Source organism: Cottoperca gobio, chromosome 9, assembly GCF_900634415.1.
Source record: "Cottoperca gobio chromosome 9, fCotGob3.1, whole genome shotgun sequence".
In the NCBI taxonomy this organism is placed as follows: Eukaryota; Metazoa; Chordata; class Actinopteri; order Perciformes; family Bovichtidae; genus Cottoperca; species Cottoperca gobio.
The window spans coordinates 15,874,918-15,897,202 of NC_041363.1; the positions used below are offsets into that span (position 1 = coordinate 15,874,918).

At 39.9% G+C, this 22,285-nt stretch overlaps 2 protein-coding genes across 2 annotated transcripts; one reads left to right on the forward strand and one right to left on the reverse strand.

The window, feature by feature from the left end:
* Window positions 1-875: 875 nt before the first annotated feature.
* Window positions 876-14,187, reverse strand: lzts3b (leucine zipper, putative tumor suppressor family member 3b). Its single transcript, XM_029440227.1, has 9 exons — window positions 13,981-14,187; window positions 9,865-10,446; window positions 9,466-9,810; window positions 8,292-8,762; window positions 7,587-7,754; window positions 7,157-7,285; window positions 6,309-6,500; window positions 5,635-5,865; window positions 876-4,048 (listed from the first exon to the last, which is right to left on the reverse strand). The coding sequence occupies exons 2-9, from the start codon at window positions 10,327-10,329 to the stop codon at window positions 2,981-2,983; spliced, it is 3,069 nt and encodes a 1,022-aa protein (XP_029296087.1). The 5' UTR covers window positions 10,330-10,446; window positions 13,981-14,187; the 3' UTR covers window positions 876-2,980.
* A 4,946-nt stretch (window positions 14,188-19,133) lies between these two features.
* sprb (sepiapterin reductase b) lies at window positions 19,134-21,268 on the forward strand. Its single transcript, XM_029440328.1, has 4 exons — window positions 19,134-19,232; window positions 19,301-19,529; window positions 19,743-20,030; window positions 20,843-21,268. The coding sequence occupies exons 1-4, from the start codon at window positions 19,134-19,136 to the stop codon at window positions 20,995-20,997; spliced, it is 771 nt and encodes a 256-aa protein (XP_029296188.1). The 3' UTR covers window positions 20,998-21,268.
* The last annotated feature ends 1,017 nt before the right edge of the window (window positions 21,269-22,285 follow it).

Here is a 22,285-nt window from a genome sequence, read left to right on the forward strand (position 1 = left end):
CAAGTACTGCACTTACAGTGAGTGCAGTTTTGAGATACTTTTACTTGAAAACTTATTTTATGCTGCTTAGTTTATACGTCTACTTCACTAAATATCAGATAGACATGTTGTAATTCTATTCACAACATTTGTGTGACAGCTATAGTCTCTTGTTACGTTGCAGTTGAATATTTATTAGAAAACATAACCAGCCTGTAAAACAAGATGCATGTTACCTATACTTGCCTACATTAAAATGCTGCTTAGATGTTAATGCAACAGTGCTTATAATTAAAATAACAGAATATAATAATTAATTCTTCATAATTTACTTTTGATACTTATGTTAACACTTATAGTCTTTTAAGATTTTCTATCTGGGACTTTTGCTCGTAATGGAGTTTTTCTACTTTTATTGCTATTTTTAAGTACAAGGTCTGAATACCTCTTCCACCACTTGCCAAAGTTTACAGTAACAGTGCTTTTTGTGTTAATACTTTTTAGATCTGGTGGAGTAAAATTTCATGGGTAACCAGAAAATGTGGTTAGACAAAAGTCTGAAAAGATACACCTAACTTTATGTAGCAGAAATAATTAAGTTAATATATATATATATATATATATATATATATATATATATATATATATATATATATAATAATTATATATAATAAGTTAAACATCTCAGGACACCTGACAATTATTCATTATGGGAGGCCTGAGCTGCAGGTTGGGAACCACTGTGATAAAAGACATGTGCCTTTTAATAACCCTATATTCCAATAATTGGAGAGCTCCAAATATTTCCTCTGGTCAATCTTTCCAAAGCTGATTGCCAGGATTAAATCTTGAGCTTGAGAACGCAGGACAAATGATATGCTCAATGACAAAAAGAGCGAAATTATTCACATATCTTTATTAGTTCTGCTGAATTTGAACAAAGGGGTGGTTTTAATCAAGCCAGAACAGTACTAGTAACATAAATGCAAACAATAAAGAGAAACATGTATAAAATTGGTAGCATTTTGTTCTCTAAACAATGCAATACTGTAACTACATTTATCACCTACATCAAAAGGAACATCATTTTTGGACAGGGTTGCTATGATTGCACCTTTATGGTAGGCCAATAGGCTATCTACACAGTTAAAAAAAACACATAAAGGAAAGCTCAAATGGCACATATTTTCTCTGTCAGTTCACCATAATATAATAACAGTAATAAAGATGATAATACTATGTAATACTTTAGAGATAAGTTAATATTCTTGAGCAACATCTTTGTATGCTGGCATAAACAACACATATAAAAGCCATGATATTCACATCTGAGTCTACTGTACATCATAACTTGTGTGTCGGACACTACATAGTGCAGTTAGCCTGAATGCTCCCTTTAAAGAGGCAGACGTTTCCATTTTTCAGGTTATTTTTTAAAAAACTTCCTTCTCCCCAGCTTCGTCTAAATGAAATGTACAAAGGAAAGAGTTTTCCATTGATATACATACAATTTTCAGTTTCACTGCCCTTTTATCAAGCTTTGATGTACATCTTACTGTACTTAAAGCCCCCCACCCTCAGCAACAAAACAAAAAATCCCTTTACTTTTAATATATCTTCACTTGCTGTATTGCCACTAGTCCCTCTATCCTCAATCTCATAAGATGAAGCTTTTCATATGTATACACACATGCACACACCGGCTCTCCCACGCACACACACACACACACACACACACACACACACACACACACACACACACACACACACACTCACACCACACACATACATTTACAATCTATAACTATTATAAGTATTTCTTTCTAGTATATCATACATTCTATAAATTTAATTTTTGACTTTGGAGATAGTGACTGATTTCTCAGATTTCTTGGTTGTAAATGCACAAAGTGAACTCATAATAACCAAATTCAAATTGCGTGCTCGATTCACATTCTCTTTGCAGTTCAATGAGAAGAAATTTGAGTTGGGAGCGCTGTGAAGGCTCTCTAATGACCTCTAGTGTTTGTGTTTAGTCACCGCAGTGAAGGCAAACCAGGTTCTCCCATGTCTTAAAACATATTCTATATTCAGTCGGGGTTGATTATCTGCTAAACATATCTATTCAATTCAATTTGTAGAAAATATAAACTCTGTTGGTCTTAATGATGTGTTTGAATGGGTCATGCATTTTGGACCCTGTGCATGAAATGACTTGGAAACTGAATCCCAGCTCCGTGTGACCGCTGACGTTGATATCTACTGGGATTTAAATTAAACTGTCCAGCCGTGTGTAACAATGTTGTGCAACTGGTTTTCTGATATTATCAGTAAAGCACTGAAAATGATAATCACACTCCAGTTGTTTTCATCTATTCCCAGCCATAGTGTTTCTCGTATACATGCTGGAAAGAATGGAGTAAGGCGCTCTCTGGCCAAAAATGCAAGTCAACATCACACACTCTGACCGCTATTTCTACTTTTACATTTCCAGTGACACAGACTTACAATGAATAAATACTGAATAATATTCTTTTTGATAATTTCTGACAATATCCCTGATTGTCTTGGTCCTTTTCTAGCATGGGCATTAAATGACCTCCTGTATTGGTGCTGTCATCTAAACATTGTCATTTAACGGTTTGCTTTTCTGCCATCCATCCGAGTGGCACACTTCTCACACTGCACACCGATTAGGTAGGATGTAGTAGTGTGAAAGTAGTGAGAAAAAGGCTGCTTAGGAGTTTGAAAAAAATCATTTACAGATTGAATAAAGTTCAACTTCCTGTTCCGATGATCTGCTTGTTAATGATAATGTTGGATTTTGCAGTCGGCCTTTGTTGTTTTAGTGTCTTTAGTTGCTTTGAAAAGTACGTCAGACTGAACTGATTTATTCTGTTGTAGACTGAAATATTTTTCAACTGTACGCTGAAGAGGTTTTGTGTGAGAGGCCTTGTCACTGTGAGTGTATTGAACTGGATAATTGATCATGGAGCTGTCTCTATATCTCAGTGGACTCTATCCTCTCCAAACGTGAAGGTCCTGCCCAGGGATTGGCAAGCTGGTGTAGAGAAGGAGGGCCCTTCTGGTCTTCACAAGGCGGGGAGATGGTGAGGGCGATGGGGCCAGACAGAGAGAGTGGGGCCTGAGGAGACAGAGGTGAGAGGCCTGGTGGTGGAGGTGGAGAATTAGAAGAGGTGGGGGAACTGGTGGTGATAGTGGTAATGGTTGTGGTGGTGGACATTGTGGTTGGTTTAGCTCCCAACTGGCACATACGTTTTTCCAAAGCTTGGTTCTTCTGCAGCGTTTCCACATAGCTGAGCTGCAGCTGCGCCTGGTATTTCAAAACCCGTTCCTTCTCGTCCTGCCAGGTGTGTCGCTCCTGGTCGAAGTTGAGGGCCTGACGCTCCCGTTGCTGCCGCTCCAGGCGCAACGCGGCCTGCAGCTGCTCTAGTTGCCTGCGCAGCTCTCCAGACTCGTCCCAGTGACCCTCCTGGCCTCGCTGTGGCAGGTGGCCATCCTGACGCAGTTGCACCTCCTGGCAGAGTTGGGCCTCGTGGCGTAGCTGGGCCTCTTGGCGCATTTGGGCCTCGTGGCAGAGCTGGGCCTCTTGGCGCAGCTGTGCTTCTTGCCGTAGTTGGGCATCATGGCGGAGATGAGCCTCCTGACGAAGCTGTACCTCCTGGCGGAGTTGGGCCTCTGGTCGAATCTGGGCATCCTGACGCATTCGGATATCCTGCTGCATATGGGCATCTTGCCGCTGCTGCACGTCTCGCCATTGAGCTTCTTCACGCTGCTGCCTCTCCTGTCTCTGAGCTTCCTGCCTTTGGGCTTTGGCTTCATCACTCTGAAGACTCAGCAGAGTTTCAGATGTGGGGGTGAGAGAGTTGGTTGAGGGCTCAGTGGGGTTACGTGGACAGTGGACAATTCCCCAGGGTGGCAACAGTCCTGCAGCAGCTAAGTTAGGGCTCACAATAACTTCTGCTCCTCTGCTCACTTCACTCAGAGCCCGCTTTAAACTAAGCACCTCTGCCTCAAATACACCCAGCTTCTCTCTGAGGATAGACACCTGTATAAAGGAAAATATAATTTAGTTTTAAATGTAGCAGTTAATCGTCAAAACAAGTCAGAATTTTGAAGGTGCACACACAAAGTCTCTCCTTCATTAAGATAGAATCGTATCAAAACAGGACATAAAAACATAATAAGCATAAATAGTGTAAATAGTTATATACACAAATACAGCTAATGTGTACAACTATTAACACTGCCATTCAAACAAATACACATCCAGCTGTGTTCATTGCACATATATGCATGAATGCAAGCATGCACATAGGCTTTACATAGCCACGCTTGAAATGGGATTGTGCGCCTGATAGCGGCACTCAGAGATGATTGTACTGTCATTTGTTGTGAATTGAATCATCTGAGACTCTAGAACAGACAGAAGAAGTAGTGGGCCTGGATGGACAGCTATCGTCTGACATCATTTTATAATAAAACCTTATATTTAAACTTGCTTATGAAGTAAAGTCCATAACGTTTTTGATTAATGCTGCCGAGTGTTTTCACTCTGAATCATATGGATTCTTTTTCTGTCGACGCTTGAGAAATGAGGAATGAGGAATAAGGAATTGTAAATTGCTCCAGATAAGAGCTTGTGATGAATGCATAAATTGTTCTTAAAAAGAGATGAATATTTCTCTTAAACTTATGATGCAATATACATCATATATACATAAGTGTGTGAGCTGCTTATGAGCTCATACAGCACAAAGGAAAAAATAGCTGTAATATATAATGTTGCCTAATCCCCAATTTGTCCTCGTCTCCTCGCCAAGTTTTTGGAATCCCTCCGAAGGATTTCGAGGATTTAAACGCTCAACAATCTAGATTTAGTGTTAAGCATCCCAATCCTGCAATCTCACTTGTCGTAAACTACATTTTGACTGCTTTGGATAGTAATCAACATTGCATTGCTCTCCTCTAAAGCCTTTGATAAAGTCGACCATTTGTTGCAACTACAACTAGAATACTGTGAGCCTCACAACCTACAGCTTGTGGTCATTTCAATGCATGTTTTGGTGAAGTATGACCGTCGTTTTTAAACATAGATGAGCGAGATTCTGGTCACCATATAGAGAGAATGATGTCTTGTTAATAAATTACACTAATATCCAATTCTACGCTGTTGACAGACATGGTCTGCATTTTTAAAAATCCAGTGCACATTCCCCCTCCCCTCCCGGAGATCGTGTCACAAATGTCTGCACTGAAAAGACTTTTGCTTGCTATAATTTTCTTTCATATATTTATTTATTTTTTACAGTGGAAAGGTTTGGGCTCAGGCCCAAAACTGCTCCCGTGGTCCCGGGTCGGGCTTAGACGGACACTATGCAGGTTCATGTAGCGTCAGGCCTGATTCTTCTAGGCCTGATTATAGCTCTACTAGGAAACACTATGTTGTGGTTGCAATGCCAATTCAGGAAACGCATGAATAATTTTACTAGTAAATGATTGTTAATATGTTTGGAGACTGTTTTAATGAATTGAACTTCTGTAAATTATTCACATGTCTGTGTTTTTCTGTTATTTATAATGCTCAGTGTTAAAGCCCGCTGGATATTAATTACCGTGTAATTGAAAACCCACCTCTGACAGAGTCCTCCTCAGCTCTCCCTCACACTTCTCCAGCTCCAGACTCTTGCTGCTGTAGGAGTCCTTTAGGCCCAACATGGTCTCCTCCCGCTCCCTCAGCTGGACATTGAGCTCCTTCAGCTGGCCTCTCAGGGCCACCATCTCTCCAGCTCGCTGGGTCACTTCAGCCTGACTCTCCCTCAGCTGCTGCTTCAGCAGGGAGATCTCTCCTGCCTTCTGACACACCTGCACAGAAAGAGTGAGTGAGTGAGTGGGTGTTTTTGTTGTTGTTGTATATGGTGTGGAGAAATGAGAAAATGTGGCTTTGCGGTGAACAACAATAACATTGCTTTTTGTGAGTTGATATAAAGTAACTAATTGTGTTAAATGGGCACATGATATGGTCTCATATCGATTGCAAGCCCCTGAATCGAATCAAATTGAAATTGTATCGTGGCAGACTAGAATCAATATAATATCGTATGGTAATGAAACTTGGGAATTATTTAGTATTTGTGGTAAATCTACTCCCTATCCCATTACATATACAGTATGTGGGTTGCTTGTACATAGTCATCTTCACACACACCCTTATACTCAGTGGTCCACTGCTCAGTCTACCATGATGTAACCCTGATAACATTTTACTGAACTAGTCAAGCGCACCAAGTCATATACTCATATCTCACCTCCCACTTGGTCTCCTCCAGACGAGGCAAGATGTCAGCCTGCTCCTTCCTGTAATCTAGACACTTTCTCTCCAGCTCCTCCCTCTGGGCCAACAGTGCTGCCATCTCCTCCTGGAGCCTCCGCTTGTCCTGGGACAGACGGCCTATCTGGGCCTGCAGGGCAGTCTGGGAGCGCTGAGCACGACGAGTAACCTGTAGATAGAATTTACATATAAAGTGTTTTTTTAGAACATAATATGTACAATATGTACAGATCCTGCAATAACATCTTCTGGTACTTGCCATGATATACTAAGTGTTGTATCAGACACAGATTTGATCTTAATGCCTTTCAGACGCTGCTGCATTTTACCAGCACTTACCTGTATCTTGATTCCAAAATTAACCATTAAAGGGGACATATCATAAAAAACATACTTTTCCATGCTTGTGCACATACATTTGCGTATCTGTCGTGCCTACCAACCCACAAACTGTGAAATAAGACAACCCAGTCTGCCTCGGTCAAAAAACATGGGATTCAACAAGCCATTCAGATTTGGCTACACTTCCTTTGTCACATGCAGGCTCATTAGAATATACCGCCCTCCATCTAAATATCTCCACCCACGGCCTAAGAACTACCTTTGCAATTCTCGCAAGCTACTATGTAGCAAGACGTTGCTTTCTCCTAAGATATATAAAACAAGTAGATGTGACAAAAACCGTATACGTCTCACCAGTTTTTCCAACATTCATCTGTTGTGTATATAACCCCCAGACACTGTGTATCAGTGTATTAGATTTTTTTAGTAAAGAAAAATAAAGTGCAGTGATATCCTGAGGATCAAAATATGAAGTGGGCTCACCTGCTGCAGGCGCGAGGCGTAGTTCTGTCTGAGCTCGTCCATCTGTCGCTCCCAGACACGTTGCTTCTCCTCAAACACCTGAATGATTGCTGCCTCACTTTGGTCCAGGTTTCTGCGCATGTGCTGCACCTGGTAGAAAAGGCCACAAAACAACCGGTTAGATAGTAAAAGTAGAAAAAATCTTTCTTGGAGAGCAAAATGTGGGACTTTCAAATAAACTACTCAAGATCAGAACTGATCCTTTAAATGCTGGAAAATATCCTCATTCAAGTAAGTACAATGTATGTAGTATAGCACCTTCCATAGAGTAAGATCACAAAGTGCTTTATGAGAACAAAAATGATTAAAAATACTATATATAATTATTGTATTATATAATTCCTTAAGTGCAAAACAACTGCATGTTAGACTTTTCTGAGTGGCCTCTGACCTCTTGCTCTTTCTCCCACAAGCGGTCCTCGAGGTCCTGGATGATGTCATCTGAGGAGGGGGAGGGGCGTAGAGGTGCTGGAGCATCACTCAGGTGGCTCAGCCTCTGATAGGACGAGGAGCTCTTTCCCGAGGAGGACCGGCCACTGTCTGAGGCGCTGAGCCCGTTCTGGAGGAAAGAACCACATCGTGATACATTAAAGATGATAACAGCAAAGTGTGGAGCACCAATAATGTAATCATTTCCTGAAGATGTAATCAAATTTGCATTTAACCTTAATCGAAAAATGGAAAAAGTCCAATAATGTAAGAACATGACCAATAATGTAACAAAATATCCTGACTGATACTTTAATAAAATGTTTACCGATTACATTTTCAGTAGGCTGACACGACACTAACAGTATTATAAATGTTGTTTACTTTACACATTTCAGAGATAAAAAACATCCTTTTTTTTACATTACATTGTCCATCAAAATGATAACATCATCAGTTTTGAAAAAAATGACCTGCCTGAAAGGTATGACGTCATCAGTAAACATGTTTTTGTCATTATTGGCTAAGTTATTACATTTTCAATCAGGTTTACCGCAAATTGTATTACACTTGCAGTCATTAATACATTTTCAGGACTTGTTTACATTATTGGGTGCTACAAGGTGCATTTAACAGCAGACTAATTGAGTGTGGAAGATGGCTTTACCTGGTAGCCGGGCTTTTCCAGCTTGTCGAGGCCTGCAGCTGCCCCAACCATGCCCAACCTGTTGATGTGGCTGGTGGAAGCACTGAGAGGCCCCAGGACTGCTGGGGGCCCACAACCGGACCCTGAGCCCGTATAGGTGGGCAGGCTGGTCAGGGAGTTCCTCCCTGAGTCAGACATCCCTCCCTGAACCACTTCATTACCATTTCCCCCGCCCTCAGTTCTGCTGACCCTCACTGGGCTGTCCTGGTCCAGGAGCAGGGCCTCTGGGACCTCTCCTGATTCTCCTCCTGCTCCGTCCCTGCCTCTCCTGCCTCCTCTGCTCTCACTGAACCCTTCACTCCTTGCCTCAGTCTTGCCCTCGCTCCCAGCCCCTCCTGCCTGGCCTACCAGGTTCTGCATGGAGTGGAAGCTCTTGGGAACCACTGGCTTGAAGGCAGAGGGACGAACGAGGCCTGAGTTGTTCTGCATCGCCTACGAGAGAGATGGAGGAAGGAAGATAATAAAATAAATAAGAGATAGTACACACAAGAGAAAAGCATACTGTAGTGAAAGGTCAATGAAAAAAGTCAGCATTGTGATGTGTTAAGCATAATAACATGCATCATACATATTATGATATATATGGAGCTGCTTGAGATGCATTTGGCTTCTTTTCTGAGTCACTTTAACCACAAACAGATATGCACCAGATTGCATAAATAATGTTTTTAAAGGGTGGGATTTAGATTTTTTTCAAGTCTATCTTAGAACATTACTCACATGTCCATTAAGTGTTTTTGGTGGCTATAATCATTCCTGCTACACGTATTGGCCGTGAGGCGATCCCGTTCTATTGTGATACCAATGATTTGGGATTATAGTTCTCAAACTGTACTGCTTCAGCAGTGTTAGATAGCCAAATAAACTGGCAAAAGTTACAGTCTTTTTAGTAAAACTTCCCTCTTTGTGATGCTCACCTTCCAACATCGCTCAACAAGGAGGCTGCATATCTGTGAGCTGTGAGCAGTTAAACTGAAGAGTGATTTTCACTTCTCAGATTGTTTCTTTTCAATAGTTTTTAAAAGCCTGAACAAAACTAAACTACACATTTTGTGACCCCTTAGATTGATTTTACAACCCCCTCTGAGGGTGCTGACCCTCAGGTTGGGAGCCGCTTTCCTAAATTTTGAAGTACCTGCTCCAGTTTTCCAGACACTGGCAGGATCTTGGGCGGGTTGTGGTTTGGAGGGTTATGGCTGCCCGGATGGTTCTCACTGTCAGCTCTGGCGGCTGCCATCTCTCTGTGCTGGTGCTGGTGTTGATGTTGGTGTTGATGTTGGTTCATGCCAACGCTGTTCTTCTCATTTGCTCCTCGTCCCACAATGTTCCCACAAGCATCCAAACCTACAGCCTGCATTTCCCTCTCTCTTTCCAACCTCTCGTTCTCCAGCCGCTCTCTTTCCCTCTCCCTCTCCCTTTCCCTCTCTCGCTCTCTCTCCCTTTCTATCTTCTCCCTCTCAATTCTCTCTCTTTCCCTCTCTCTGGCTCGCTCCCTTTCCCTCTCCCTCTCTCGCTCCAGTCTCTCCCTCTCCACTCGGTCCCGCTCCCTCTCCCGGTTCCGCTCCCTCTCTCGCTCCCTCTCTAACCTTTCTCTGTCCCAGTCTCGGTCCCGGTCTCTGTCTCTCCCCCTTTCACGCTGCCTCTCCCTCTCCCTCTCCCACTCCCTCTCCCGCCTGCCTGCTCCATTGCCACACTCCAACTGGTTGTTGTTGGACGGGGCCGTCATGGTACAATCAGTGTTGGTGGAGGAGGCTGTTTCGGTGGGCCGGTCAGTCCCGGTACAGGTCCCAGTCGCAACACTAACACTCCCTCGCTCATCGCTAGAAGCCGTCCCGTCAGATATAGTCACCGGAGGGCGTGGCAGTCGCTCTGCGCTGCAGCTGCGGTCGGCAGGGCAACGGCGAGAGAGAGGAGGGGCTCTGGGCAGGGTGGTCCTCGTACCCACAGACTTCATGGCAAACTCCTGCTCTCCTGCCACCCCACTGCCAACACTGCCCATAGTGGGGGTCAAAGGTCAGGGATTAGAGGTTAGGAGTCAGGATTGGGGAGGGTCACAGAAACATTTGGAAGAAGTGTGGGTCATCACAACCTAATGCAGGTAGTGGGGGCACACACACTAGAGGAACACAGAAAAACGAAAGGAGTTATACAATATTATAATTACATAATGACTAGTTATACAATATTAGCTAATGCAGAACAGATTCCAACCCACATACAGGGGCAGCGTGGTCCTCCCACCACGATACAAATTAAACAGGTCTGACAGATAAGTCTGGACAGTTATGCGTACAGTGAGGGTATAAATAAAGTAGTAATAATAAAACCTGTCCTCCAGTTTAATGATCACAGTGTTACTCTGTTTATTATGTATACACTTTGTAGATAAGAGTGCGGTATGTTATTCATGACTATTTTGTTAGTTGTTAGTTTATAAATTGAGGGATGCTGGGTGAGGTGGTCACTCACACCAATTCAGCACCAATCAGAAATGACTCTGTTGTTGATTTTGTTCCATTAGCATCATTGAACTGGAGGATGAACTTTGTGGATGCAAATACAGGAACATCTGCACACATTTATTACAATAAAAAACAACAGCCCTGCAATAAATACAGTTTTTTGTGAAGCTTCTAATGTTCAGTTTTTGTTCACTCTGCATCAGATAGAGGTTGCTTTAACCTTTGTTTGTCTTTTCCTAAAATGTGCTTTAATTCCTTATTGTTTAGGGTCTCAACAGACCCTAATGCTCCATGTGTCGAAATAATAAAAACTATAAAGTCATTATTATTAATAAAAACATATAATAATTACTACTTTTCCTCTAAAACCAATTTGCTTTTCTGTTTACCTTATTAAAAACCAATACGTACACAAATATTGAAGCGGTAACTTTCCCATTGCCACAAACTGGACTTGCACAGTTAATAAAGGTGAGAACATATGGACAGTACAGTAATTAATTGCTATGACACCAAACAAGAAAATATTCCTTGTTTGTACAGTATGTTATATGGGCCATGTATTAAAAAAAATATATTCATTTTATTTGCCAAAAGGTCATACATAGACACAGAAATATGTTGTATATTGTCCCATATGTGGCTCCAATTACACCTCCCTGTTGGACCACTTATGAACAGTTATTGAACTGTACATATGAACAGAAATCCTAAAGGGTTTTTTGGGATGTGGGTTTAGGATAGTGCGTAAACTTAGGTAAATGCATGAAATATCAAGCAGAGAAAACAATGTTAAGTATGTTTTTAAATCTGTTTAAGTCTGGTAACTTTTAAAGCTGTAGTCAATGGTGGTGTATTGGATTACTTTACCAAATAACTGGAACACTTTACAATAAAGTTCAGTACAATCCAACACAAAAATATCCCAATCTATGGACTGAAAGCCATAACAACACCTCTCTAATATCAATATCAACCTCTCGACATTGTAAACTCAAAATATGATTGATTGCAATGCAGTTAGTTTGCACTGTACAGGTATTCATGGCAGTATACACTCAGTTGCCCGTTTGTTAGGTACAACTAGCTCAAAATAATTCAATCTAATACAACAAACCTTCCATAAATCCAACAACCATGAAGGTTTTAATGTTCATTATTTTGTTGAGAGGTGTTGATTCAACTTTACGCTCAATTGAAAGGCTGTATTTGGGGTGCTGTTCAATTGTCTTGCATTGTATTGGGGCCCTGTATCAAAATCCACTATAACATCTTTACTATTTACTTTAGTCTCAGTTTATATTATGTTTCATAGTGCATATTCTAAAGCACATTTTAGTTGAATCAAATAATAGCCTTACTAGTTTAGGTACAGGGGCTCTGTGCAAACTATATTGGGGGGAAGTGAGTGTGGGAGGCTCAATAGGGGCTGCTAGCAGGTTTATGTGGCCCCGGTTATAGAGAGGTGTATAATCGATTAGTCGATCGACGGAAAAATAATTGCCAACTATTTTAAGAATTGATTAATCGTTAAAATAATTTTTCATGGCAGAAAATGCTGTTTTCAGCCTGGAGATGGATATTTACTGCTCTTCTCTGTTTTATATAATACGAAACTGAATGTGTTTGGGTTTTGGACAAAACAAGACGACAAACATCACCTGTGACTTTCCTCTTACACTTTATAGACCACACGTCTAATCGATCTATCTAATAATCTGCAGATTAATGGATAATGAGAATAATCGTTAATTACAGCCCTAATGGATATAAATGGGGTGAACAAAATATTAGAAACACTTCTGAGGATAATGAATTACAATTAAACAGCACAAACATTCAGCCTCTAAAATGACCATAAAGATTAATCAAAACTTCTCTAAAACAGCTTAAACTGAGGATTTATTGTATTAGACTGATTTTCTTTTTAGTTTAGTGCACCTAAACTGGCAACTGAGTTTATATTCAGAGCCTGTGGTATGTGCAGTTGAACTGTAGTGCATTAAACTGAGAAGTGTTTCTAGTATTTTGTCAAATGTCCCATTTTCATCAGCGAGAGTAGACTAAATATTAGAAACACTTCTCAGTACTGATCATATAACAGCAACATCCATCCATTTGAGTCCAGTCTGAGACCTTTGTTGCATGTCATCTACAACTCTTTCCCTTGGCTTCCTGTCAGCCGTTCACTGTCTCCTATCTAGTAAAAGCAAGAAATCTCAGTGTAACACAGTGCAAGTCAATATCATCACAAACTTCAGCCTTCACAATGACAACAACTAAAACAGAATATATAAACTTCATGAAGGTAAGATTAATTGCAGGGCTGTTGTATTAGTTTTAGATAGGTGTACCGAATAAACTGGCAACTGAGTGGGGCATACACACATTTATATGTGGGCGAGTAAAACAACTGTGTGCTTGCAAAAATAAACATGTTTGTATACAGGCTACTATGTTTATATGTCATCAACAACATTCAGTATCATAGAGCTTTCTCACATATGAACATTCACATAACCAAAATCACACAGGAGCATATTACCATGGCTAAGATAGATAGATAGATAGATAGATAGATAGATAGATAGATAGATAGATAGATAGATAGATAGATAGATAGATAGAGATAGATAGATAGGTAGGTAGGTAGGTAGGTAGGTAGGTAGGTAGGTATAGACAGACAGACAGACAGACAGACAGACAGACAGACAGACAGATAGATAGATAGATAGATAGATAGATAGATAGATAGATAGATAGATAGATAGATAGATAGATAGATAGATAGATGGATAGATAGATAGATAGACCGATAGATAGATAGACCGATAGATAAAGACGCAGTCATGCCAGTGCACCTCCCCTTCTCAGCCCATTTACTAGAGGATTACTTCCACTTGGGTGAATAGTAGTAGTAGTAAAATACACTGCCTATGTATCTGCTGCTCTGCCTCAATCCCCTCCCCTCACGACTCCCCCTCTCTCTCCCTTTTTCTCTGCATCCCTGGGCGGCAAGGGCGGCTTTAGCAGCATCCGCATCAAGCCCCGAATCGACTGCGCTCCCAAACAATTACTCGCTAGGCCCCGTGACAAGAAACAAACGCACGACCCTCGCTGAATCAAAAAATACATCCAGAATAAAATGCACAGCGTCATTAACATTGACGACAGTATCTTTGATTTACCGATTGTAGCATCCTGGCGGTCCATCATCAAAGGCTACTCACATGCAGCTCGGCGGTTTGTAAGATGGCAGCCTCAATAAATAATACTGTCACAAGACAGCAGCATCAGTCCTGGTCGGCCGGGCTCTGAATTATCCTGCGATGTAACCGTGGGTCGGTAATATTAGGGATGCTGTCTTCGACCGCTGTCAGCGTCGGATGCTGATGATGGAGTCGGTCGGTTGATACGCGCATCAGCTGAGAGACACACACCCACCTCTGGCCCCGCCCCCCCCCCCCCCCCCCCCCCCCCCCCTGGCTGCATGATACAAACGCCCCCTTTTGGCTTTCATCCAGTGCGCTCCCTCGGGAAAAGCCTATAGAGTCATATACAGTCCCCTGGATGGATGGATGGATGGATGGATGGATGGAGGTGGGTGACACGTTGAATGGAAACAGTAATGCTGGATGCATCACCAGACAATGACTGTTTTTTAAATTAATATCTTTTTTTATCCTGCAGCTTAGTAACTAAGCAATCATTATTATTATTATTTTTATTATTTATTTTTTTAGAAAACTATGTTTTGTTTCAATGGCCACGTTTTATTTGATGTTTGAGTTTTTCTTGTACTTGTTTCACCTGTGGTGGAGGGAGTGTTCAGATCCTTCACATTGGTAAAAGTACTAATATTACTCTGAAAAATACAAGTAAAAGTCCTGCATTGAAATAAAAAAGTTAATTAAGTAAAAAAGTAGAATCAGGAAAATGTATTGAAGTATTAACAGCAAAAGCACTACGGCAGAAACATGTCCCCTGTGCTATATCATTGCAATACTATTACTAATGCATTAATGTAAAAGCAGGATTATAATGTTGAAGTTGGTTAGGTAGAAGTTAATTTTTATTATTATTATTATCTATTTTTTTATCGAACTGCAACTAATAATTATTTTTATTATGGATTCATCTGCTGATTATTTTCTCCATTAACAGATTGATTGCTTGGTTTGTAAATCATTATGCAAACTAATCCATTATTCAGAGCCCAAAGTAACAACAATGCTTGTTTTTTCAAACCAACAGTCCAAACCTAGAAATTATTAGAAATACATTTAAATTATTAAACTAATTCAAAGTCAAAGCAGCAGATTTTCACATGTGTGACGCTGGAACCATGAAATGTTTGATTGTCAATTAATTTTCTGTCAACTGATGGATCGACTATTGTTCCAGCTGTACATGTATACACTGTTGGGTAGTTTAATTTATAACAAAGCATAACATTTTATAAACTCTTGATATGTTTTGTGTGCAAAAATATTAATTTCTAAAGTAACTAAACCTTTCAGATTAATGTAGTGAAGTAAAAAGTACAATATTTCCTTATGGAATGTAGTAAAATAGAAATAGAAACACGAAAAGAAAAGACTCAAGTAAAGTACATGTACCTAAGATTTGTATTTAGGTACATTAATTTAGTTAATTGTTACATTACACCACATGTCAAATATACTTGATCCTACGTTTCCCATAATGCAACTTAATAAAATCTTTGAATAGACCTATCCTGCCTGGTAAACACCCCTGTTCTTTTAATCTGTACTCTCCACATGTAATAATTGAAAAGTGTTTTATTGATTTAGCTATAAAAATATTTTAAATTGGCATGTCTTCACTAAGATTCTTCATTTTCTATTACTTTAATTTCTTCGATGATGCTCAGTTGCGATGAGCACAATCAAAAGAAGGACCCCCCCCCCCCCGGGTCTTGGTTTCAGCAGACTTCTTCAGCGGCCTGTAAAAAATGTGTCAGTCCTCAGTCGGGATGTGTTGCACGTTGTGACTGCTTGTCATCTTTGCTCTGCATTTCCAGGAGGCATCATGTTCTTTCTCTAAGCTCTGTCTTATTTCTGTGTTATGGACGGTGTGCCCTGGCCTTTTGTTAGACAGTGTCGGGGAAAAAGTCCTTTCCCCGGGCCAGAAGTGAAGTCTGGACCTCTTCCTCGAAACACTTTAAATCTAATAAGCTATTGACGTTCTGGTGTAGTTCTAGTCTTAAAGTTAAAACAGATTCAAAAGAAGTTCACTGGAGAAGAACAAAGTTAGATACAATCGAGTTTATTCTTATATGAATATAAGAAATCACCCGAGGTTACAGCCGGCTGAAAACACTAAATTATAACGTTCTGTGCTCTCCTCTTGTCCTCTTATACACCTTTGCCCACACCTCTATGAAGGTACTGAGGCTAAAAGGTCACTAATTTCCCATCATCTTATTCTCTTGACAATAAATCAAGGGACTGCTTTTCCCATTCTCTTTTGATCTAACACCTGTGCCCACATGACGTCCCCATACATAAGGATTATCTAGCCTGTGTGAGGGGTGCTCACTGGGTTGTCATGCGAGTCATATGTCCTCTCTACAGACGCATGTCACTCCCTTATCTCCTTCACTATATGCTAAGGATCTCATGAATCCATCCTTTCTGGGTCAACTTGGGGGGCTTTCTTTTTCCCTTTAAGAATGACCTGCTTATTCAGCACTTTCACTGAACTCCAGACCTGCTGTGAGTACAGTGTTCTGTGTCAACACAAAACAGATTGAGTATAATCATAATCAATTTAATCATAAATGCTAGGTGTAAAGTACATGCTGGATGAATATTTACTACAACAATAGCAGTTTCTCTTTTTTCTCTTTCATAGTTACCTTCTGTTTGTTGTTGTTGTATATTTTCTTTTACTCAATGTTTTTATCCAGTGTGCAGCACTTTATGATGGAGCTCTTGTTCCTGTTCTGATCATCATCATTATTATTATTATTATTATTATTATTATTATTATTATTATTATTATTATTATTATTATTATTATTATTATTATTATTATTATTATTATTATTATTATTAGTGCACTTTGACTTTTTTGGGCTGAAACATCTGAACTTTTCTGAATTCTCTTGGTTTAGATTTCATTCTTGGCATTTTGTCTTATGTGCTAAACCACCAGAATAAGAGAATAAAACAATGCTGCAAAACGACTGCTACACTACACTTCTCCTCCACTGTGAAATAGACTCCTCTAGATTAAACCTCTCAATTGTTGGCGATCGTCTGACCTTACCCCATTTCTTAATCCTTTCTACTGTTGAGTTGTCTTTCAGCATTTGCACAAAACATATTTGTGTCTTTATGGTTGTTCTATCCTCATCTGCTATCTCTTACTCTACATATATTGGAGCTAATTTTTTATCTTTTGCTCGTCTTTGTTCTTGAAGTGGCTGAAGTGTGCCCCCTGCAGGATGGGAGAGGAGCATCTAGGCCTAAAGCACACATGAGTAAATCCAAAATTCCTTTTTTTATGGAAATAAATCCAACATATATACGTATCAAGGATATGTGTGACTGGGGTATACTGTGTGATCGTCTGATGTGAGGCCAAAGTAATCTTTATACACTATTGGATTGGCAAAACTCTAGAGAGGAATCCCCCTTTTGTGTTACACTTGCTCAACTGTCCATGAGGGGGCAGTGTTGCTTTGTATTTGCTGGCAGCTTGTAGGACTATCACAGCTACACTAGTGCTTCATGTATTCTCAGGTCTCCCTTTGGCCACTTCGGGGTGCTTTGATTTCGACCACCCAGCTCAGCTAAACCAAGTCTTTCTCTAGAAGCCACTTATGTTGTGTCTGTGTGCTGATTTCAGGGAAGTCACAAATGTAAAACCTTGTGTGAATGAATGATTTAGTTTATAACTAAGAATTAGAAAATGTATTTTATGTCTTTACCACACTTCTTTAATTTCCTTTAATATCACTTTCTAAATTCTACATTTTACGTGTTTTTTAGGGTTAATGCTAAAGAAGCAGAATAAAACGATGCTGTTCCATAACCTATAAGCAGATCACATGGGGGTCATAAGACTTACAAATGAGATATCATAGACTACTTTTAATACAAGTAAATTGTGTGGTAGGATCAGTAATTTAATGACACAAGACTTGAGTCAATTGATTGTAGGGGCCTTAGTACTGATGGTATCACTGTGTGCTGAGAAATCACTCCAAGGTTGTTGTTGTCTCTATTTACTTTAATAAGCGTGTGAAGAATTCCTGTAGTTAATTTAGTTATTTTGCTAATCCAATTGTTCCCATTATAGTATCACATGCAGAGATTCTTCTTTAGGCATTGTGCATTGTATCAAGTTCATATGGCTTATATTCTCTTTTCCTGTTGAACCCTGAGAGGCTGGAGCGTTTTTAATTCATTATGTCTTAACACACAGAGGCCAGAGTATTTTTACTGTCTAGCACAAGCTAGCAGTGATGTTCACTCATGTAAATCAAGGAATGCATGACGGGATCACATCTCTGTCCCACATCTAAAAACTGATTCACTCAAACGATCATTCAGAGCCATACAAAGAAACCACTGTTGTATATATAACTGCAATAGCTTTTTAAAGTTCTATCTGTGATCATACGTGATTGTAGTTTTGCAGAATCATTGCATGTTCTGTCTCTACGTGTTGTGTGTTTATGTCATGCAGGTTATGTTTTTATCTTTTAATTGTCCTAATCAGTGTTCTCACTGTTTTGTTATTGGATACGGTCACTGGTACAGGAACTTCTCATGGATGTATGGAGGCTACAGTATGCCATAATTATAATATTATGACAAGCGGTTTATTAAAATCTATTAATTATTTGTCATCTGTAAATAACAATTTCCAAATTGCTTATTTCAGTGTATATTTAAATGATGCTACTAAAAAAGCTTTTTTGTTAAAAAAAATTAATAATAATAAAATAATAATACATATAATAAATTATAATTGTATTAATATCATTAATCTGAATCAAATCATGTTATTATTATTTTTAGAGGCCTTTGAATGAGTATTTGCCCCATTTACCAATGCGACACATTACAGCCAGATTTGCTCAATTTCTTTTCTCTTAATTCGCTTTTCACTGTGAAATATATCACATGCCATGCATTAGTTCTGACTCATGCTCATGTTAGGTTATAAAAGCAGCTCAGTGTTCACATCTTGACAATATCATTGGGCTGTTGTCCTCTCATTCATATAGCTAATCCCCTTATACATCTACAAATACAAAAATCCCATTGACCATCAGTATTTTAACCACCAGAGACAATCTGTCCGGATGTCAGACATAAACTCTACAAAGCCCAGGACTCTGGGCCGGGGGATCTGTATCATCACAGGAGCCTCCAAGGGATTCGGACGGGCGCTGGCACACAAAGTAAGTCATCAACTTGTAGAAATTACGATTTTAAAGAAAGACAAGCGAACAAAGAAATGTCCATCCAGGTGTCCCACTCTCTGGAGCCCCGCTCTGTCCTCCTGCTGGTGGCTCGCTCTGGGACTCTGCTGCAGGAGATGAAGGAAGAGCTGCAGAGCTTCACTGAGGAACAGCAGCTGGGGGTTCACTGCATAGCTGTTGATCTGAGCATGAAAGAGGGGGTGGATGAAATTGTCAGGGTGGCAAGGAAGGAAGCTGTAAATGAAATAGAACATGTGCTTCTGATCAACAATGCTGGTAAGTCTCAAATCACTGACTTTCTTGAAATCTCTCACCAAGCGTTCTACTCAATGTTGCTTTTGTATGCTGACTCTTTACTCTTCTCTTTTTCTCTCTCTCTCTCTCTCTCTCTCTCTCTCTCTCTCTCTCTCTCTCTCTCTCTCTCTCTCTCTCTCTCTCTCTCTCTCTCTCTCTCTCTCTCTCTCTCTCTCTCTCTCTCTCTGCCCCCAGCATCTTTGGGCGACATTTCCAAGTTTGGGAGTTTCACCGACCCCAATGAGGTGAATTCTTATCTGTCCCTCAACGTAAGCTCTCCCCTGGCTCTGACTGCAGGGATCCTGCAGGTGTTTCCCTACAGAACGGGCCTACGATGGAGCGTGGTGAACCTCTCATCAACGTTTGCACTGCAGGCCGTACCGTCCTGGGTGCTGTACTGCACAGCCAAGGCAGCCAGGAAGATGATGTTCACGGTGCTGAGTAATGAAGAGCAACACATCAAAGTCCTCAGCTACTCTCCAGGTAACTATTGACCAGGGGTGTATGAAAATAAATATGTGTGTTTTATTTTTACTGTGATCAAATCTGGAACTATTTAGCTCACCTGGTAGACACCATGAAGAAGATTGTAAAAGGTTTGATAAAATAAAAAATAAAAAAATTAAGGTGAAAGGATATATCAGGCCAGGTCAGGGGTGGGGGTCAAAGGGTACAGATGACTCTGACGCAAGTCCCGGTTTACTGAGTTACATTACGATGCGTTCAAGCTATATTGAGTAAAAATGAGCATTGAGTGAAGGTAAATTCAAACGTTATCATATGTTCAAATATAATATTGTAAAGAAATTGCAGAGAAACTTGAATGATTACAGTTGTTTGAAGGACATGTTTTCACTGCAATACAAAATAGATATAAGAGATGGAATTATGACCTGTTTAAGCTCCCAACACTAGCTTTAAGCAGCTAATAATGCATAGTACTTTCCAATAATGACAATCATTTTTACAAAAAGCTAATATTTGAATAAAAATACAATAATTTATTTCCTAATAATTTGAATGTGTGTTTTTATGCAAATAACCACTATAGAGGACAAAAACAAAGTAAAAGGATAACATTTATTGTTTTTGACAGTTTCGGGCTGGTGGTGAAGGTTGAGCTTGAGCCTTGAATGAGCGGCCCAATTAGGAAAATGTTGTCCCCCTGTCCATAGTTCCCAACGGCTGGCCTGATGTATCTGCACATTTGACCATCTAGTATACATGTAATATAGAGCACAGGAGGCAACATGTGATATTTTTTCTAACCAGCTAACCCTTTTGGTTTCCTTCAGGTCCAATGGACACAGAGATGCAGAAGGATATTCTGAGGTTAACAGGCGTCAACAATCATCCGCTGCCCTGCCAGGAATCTGTGGGCAAACTGATGAAGCTGCTTCTGGACAATGACTTCTCCTCAGGAGCGCACATCGACTTCTTCGATGTGTGATATGAATATGAAACAGAGTGAAGAATAATAGTGTCCACCTCGTGTAAATTAAAGTTGCTAAAGTTAGATAGAAAGACCCATGCTCTTTGCTTCTGCTCTCAAGTTAAATATTTAAGCATAGAAACAAATAGAACACAGTAGGGTAGCTATATGTAGTTTACAAAAAGAAAAGAAACACAACAAAAATGACTGTTCCAGTTTTGTAAATTAATGTCACTCCTTATTATCCATTTCCCCCTTCTAAATATAAGAACACATCTATGTATAGCCCAATTAATATAATTTGGATAATTTAAACCTGCTGCTTTTTGAATTTATTTATATTCTGTTTGTTGTCTGTCAAACATGTGAATCACTAATTAAATGGACAAATATATTTAACCCAAATGTTGCGTGATATTGCATGTGTTTTTCTTTATGACTATAATTCTGCATTTATAAATCCCTTTTGTATTTGGGCAAACTTAAGCCTTTTACCTCCAACTGTTTAGCGACACAACACAGAAATGTCATTGTATGCTAATACTGTAAAAAGTTGGGTGAATAAGCACACGTAATACATCAATCGATAGATTTGACTTTGGTCTTTTTAGTCATCGTAGGGATTTTATAAAAAAGAGCAATCTGATGTAAAAATTATCTGGATACAATGTAGAGCACAGAATACAACTGAACCTTGAAAAAACCTTGAACGTTAAAGGATTAGTGCAGGCTGGTTTGTAGCTGGCTAATACTTGGTTTGTGAAGTCCTGCGACAAAAACAAAGTAGAACATGTGTTGGTGAAAATGTGAGTAAGGTTATGTACATGTATATGAAGGATCTTTAGTGTATATGTATAAGTGTGTATGTCTCTCCTGCTTTTGTAGCACACTATGGGGACCCAAAACGTGTAGTCAAATGATGTTGTGGGGTCTGGGTATATTCTGGGAATCCTAAAGCTGGTACCCTCAATGTGTTGTCATATGTTGCAAGTACAGTATAAGTAATAGAAAGCACCAGAACAGGGGGAGAGGCAGCTGGTTACATCAGCTCTGTTTCTGTCAAACTTCTCACAGCCGTCCAACGTCACCACAGACTCTTGATAGACAGCCCCAACTGAGGGCCAAAAATAACCCCCAACGAGTGGGCACCTACCAATTCATGGTCAGGGGTAGGGGGAATTTCTGCCAGTTAACGGGACAAAAAGCCCAAAGTGTGACCACAAATTCAAGTAAATCTGAGAAAAAGACAGAAAGCTGTTACTTTGAGATGGTGTTGTTGGTTTTAGGACAATACATTTGATTTCTC

Excerpts from the sequence above, each read along its gene's own strand:
- lzts3b (XM_029440227.1), bottom strand. The coding sequence starts at position 10,329 with ATGGGCAGTGTTGGCAGTGGGGTGGCAGGAGAGCAGGAGTTTGCCATG. Across the intron at positions 8,763-9,465 it reads TGTCTGGAAAACTGGAGCAG|GCGATGCAGAACAACTCAGG; the intron begins GTACTTCAAAAT and ends TCTCTCTCGTAG. Across the intron at positions 7,755-8,291 it reads TGGAAAAGCCCGGCTACCAG|AACGGGCTCAGCGCCTCAGA; the intron begins GTAAAGCCATCT and ends TCTTTCCTCCAG.
- sprb (XM_029440328.1), top strand. The coding sequence starts at position 19,134 with ATGTCAGACATAAACTCTACAAAGCCCAGGACTCTGGGCCGGGGGATC. Across the intron at positions 19,233-19,300 it reads GACGGGCGCTGGCACACAAA|GTGTCCCACTCTCTGGAGCC; the intron begins GTAAGTCATCAA and ends ATGTCCATCCAG. Across the intron at positions 19,530-19,742 it reads GCTTCTGATCAACAATGCTG|CATCTTTGGGCGACATTTCC; the intron begins GTAAGTCTCAAA and ends CTCTGCCCCCAG.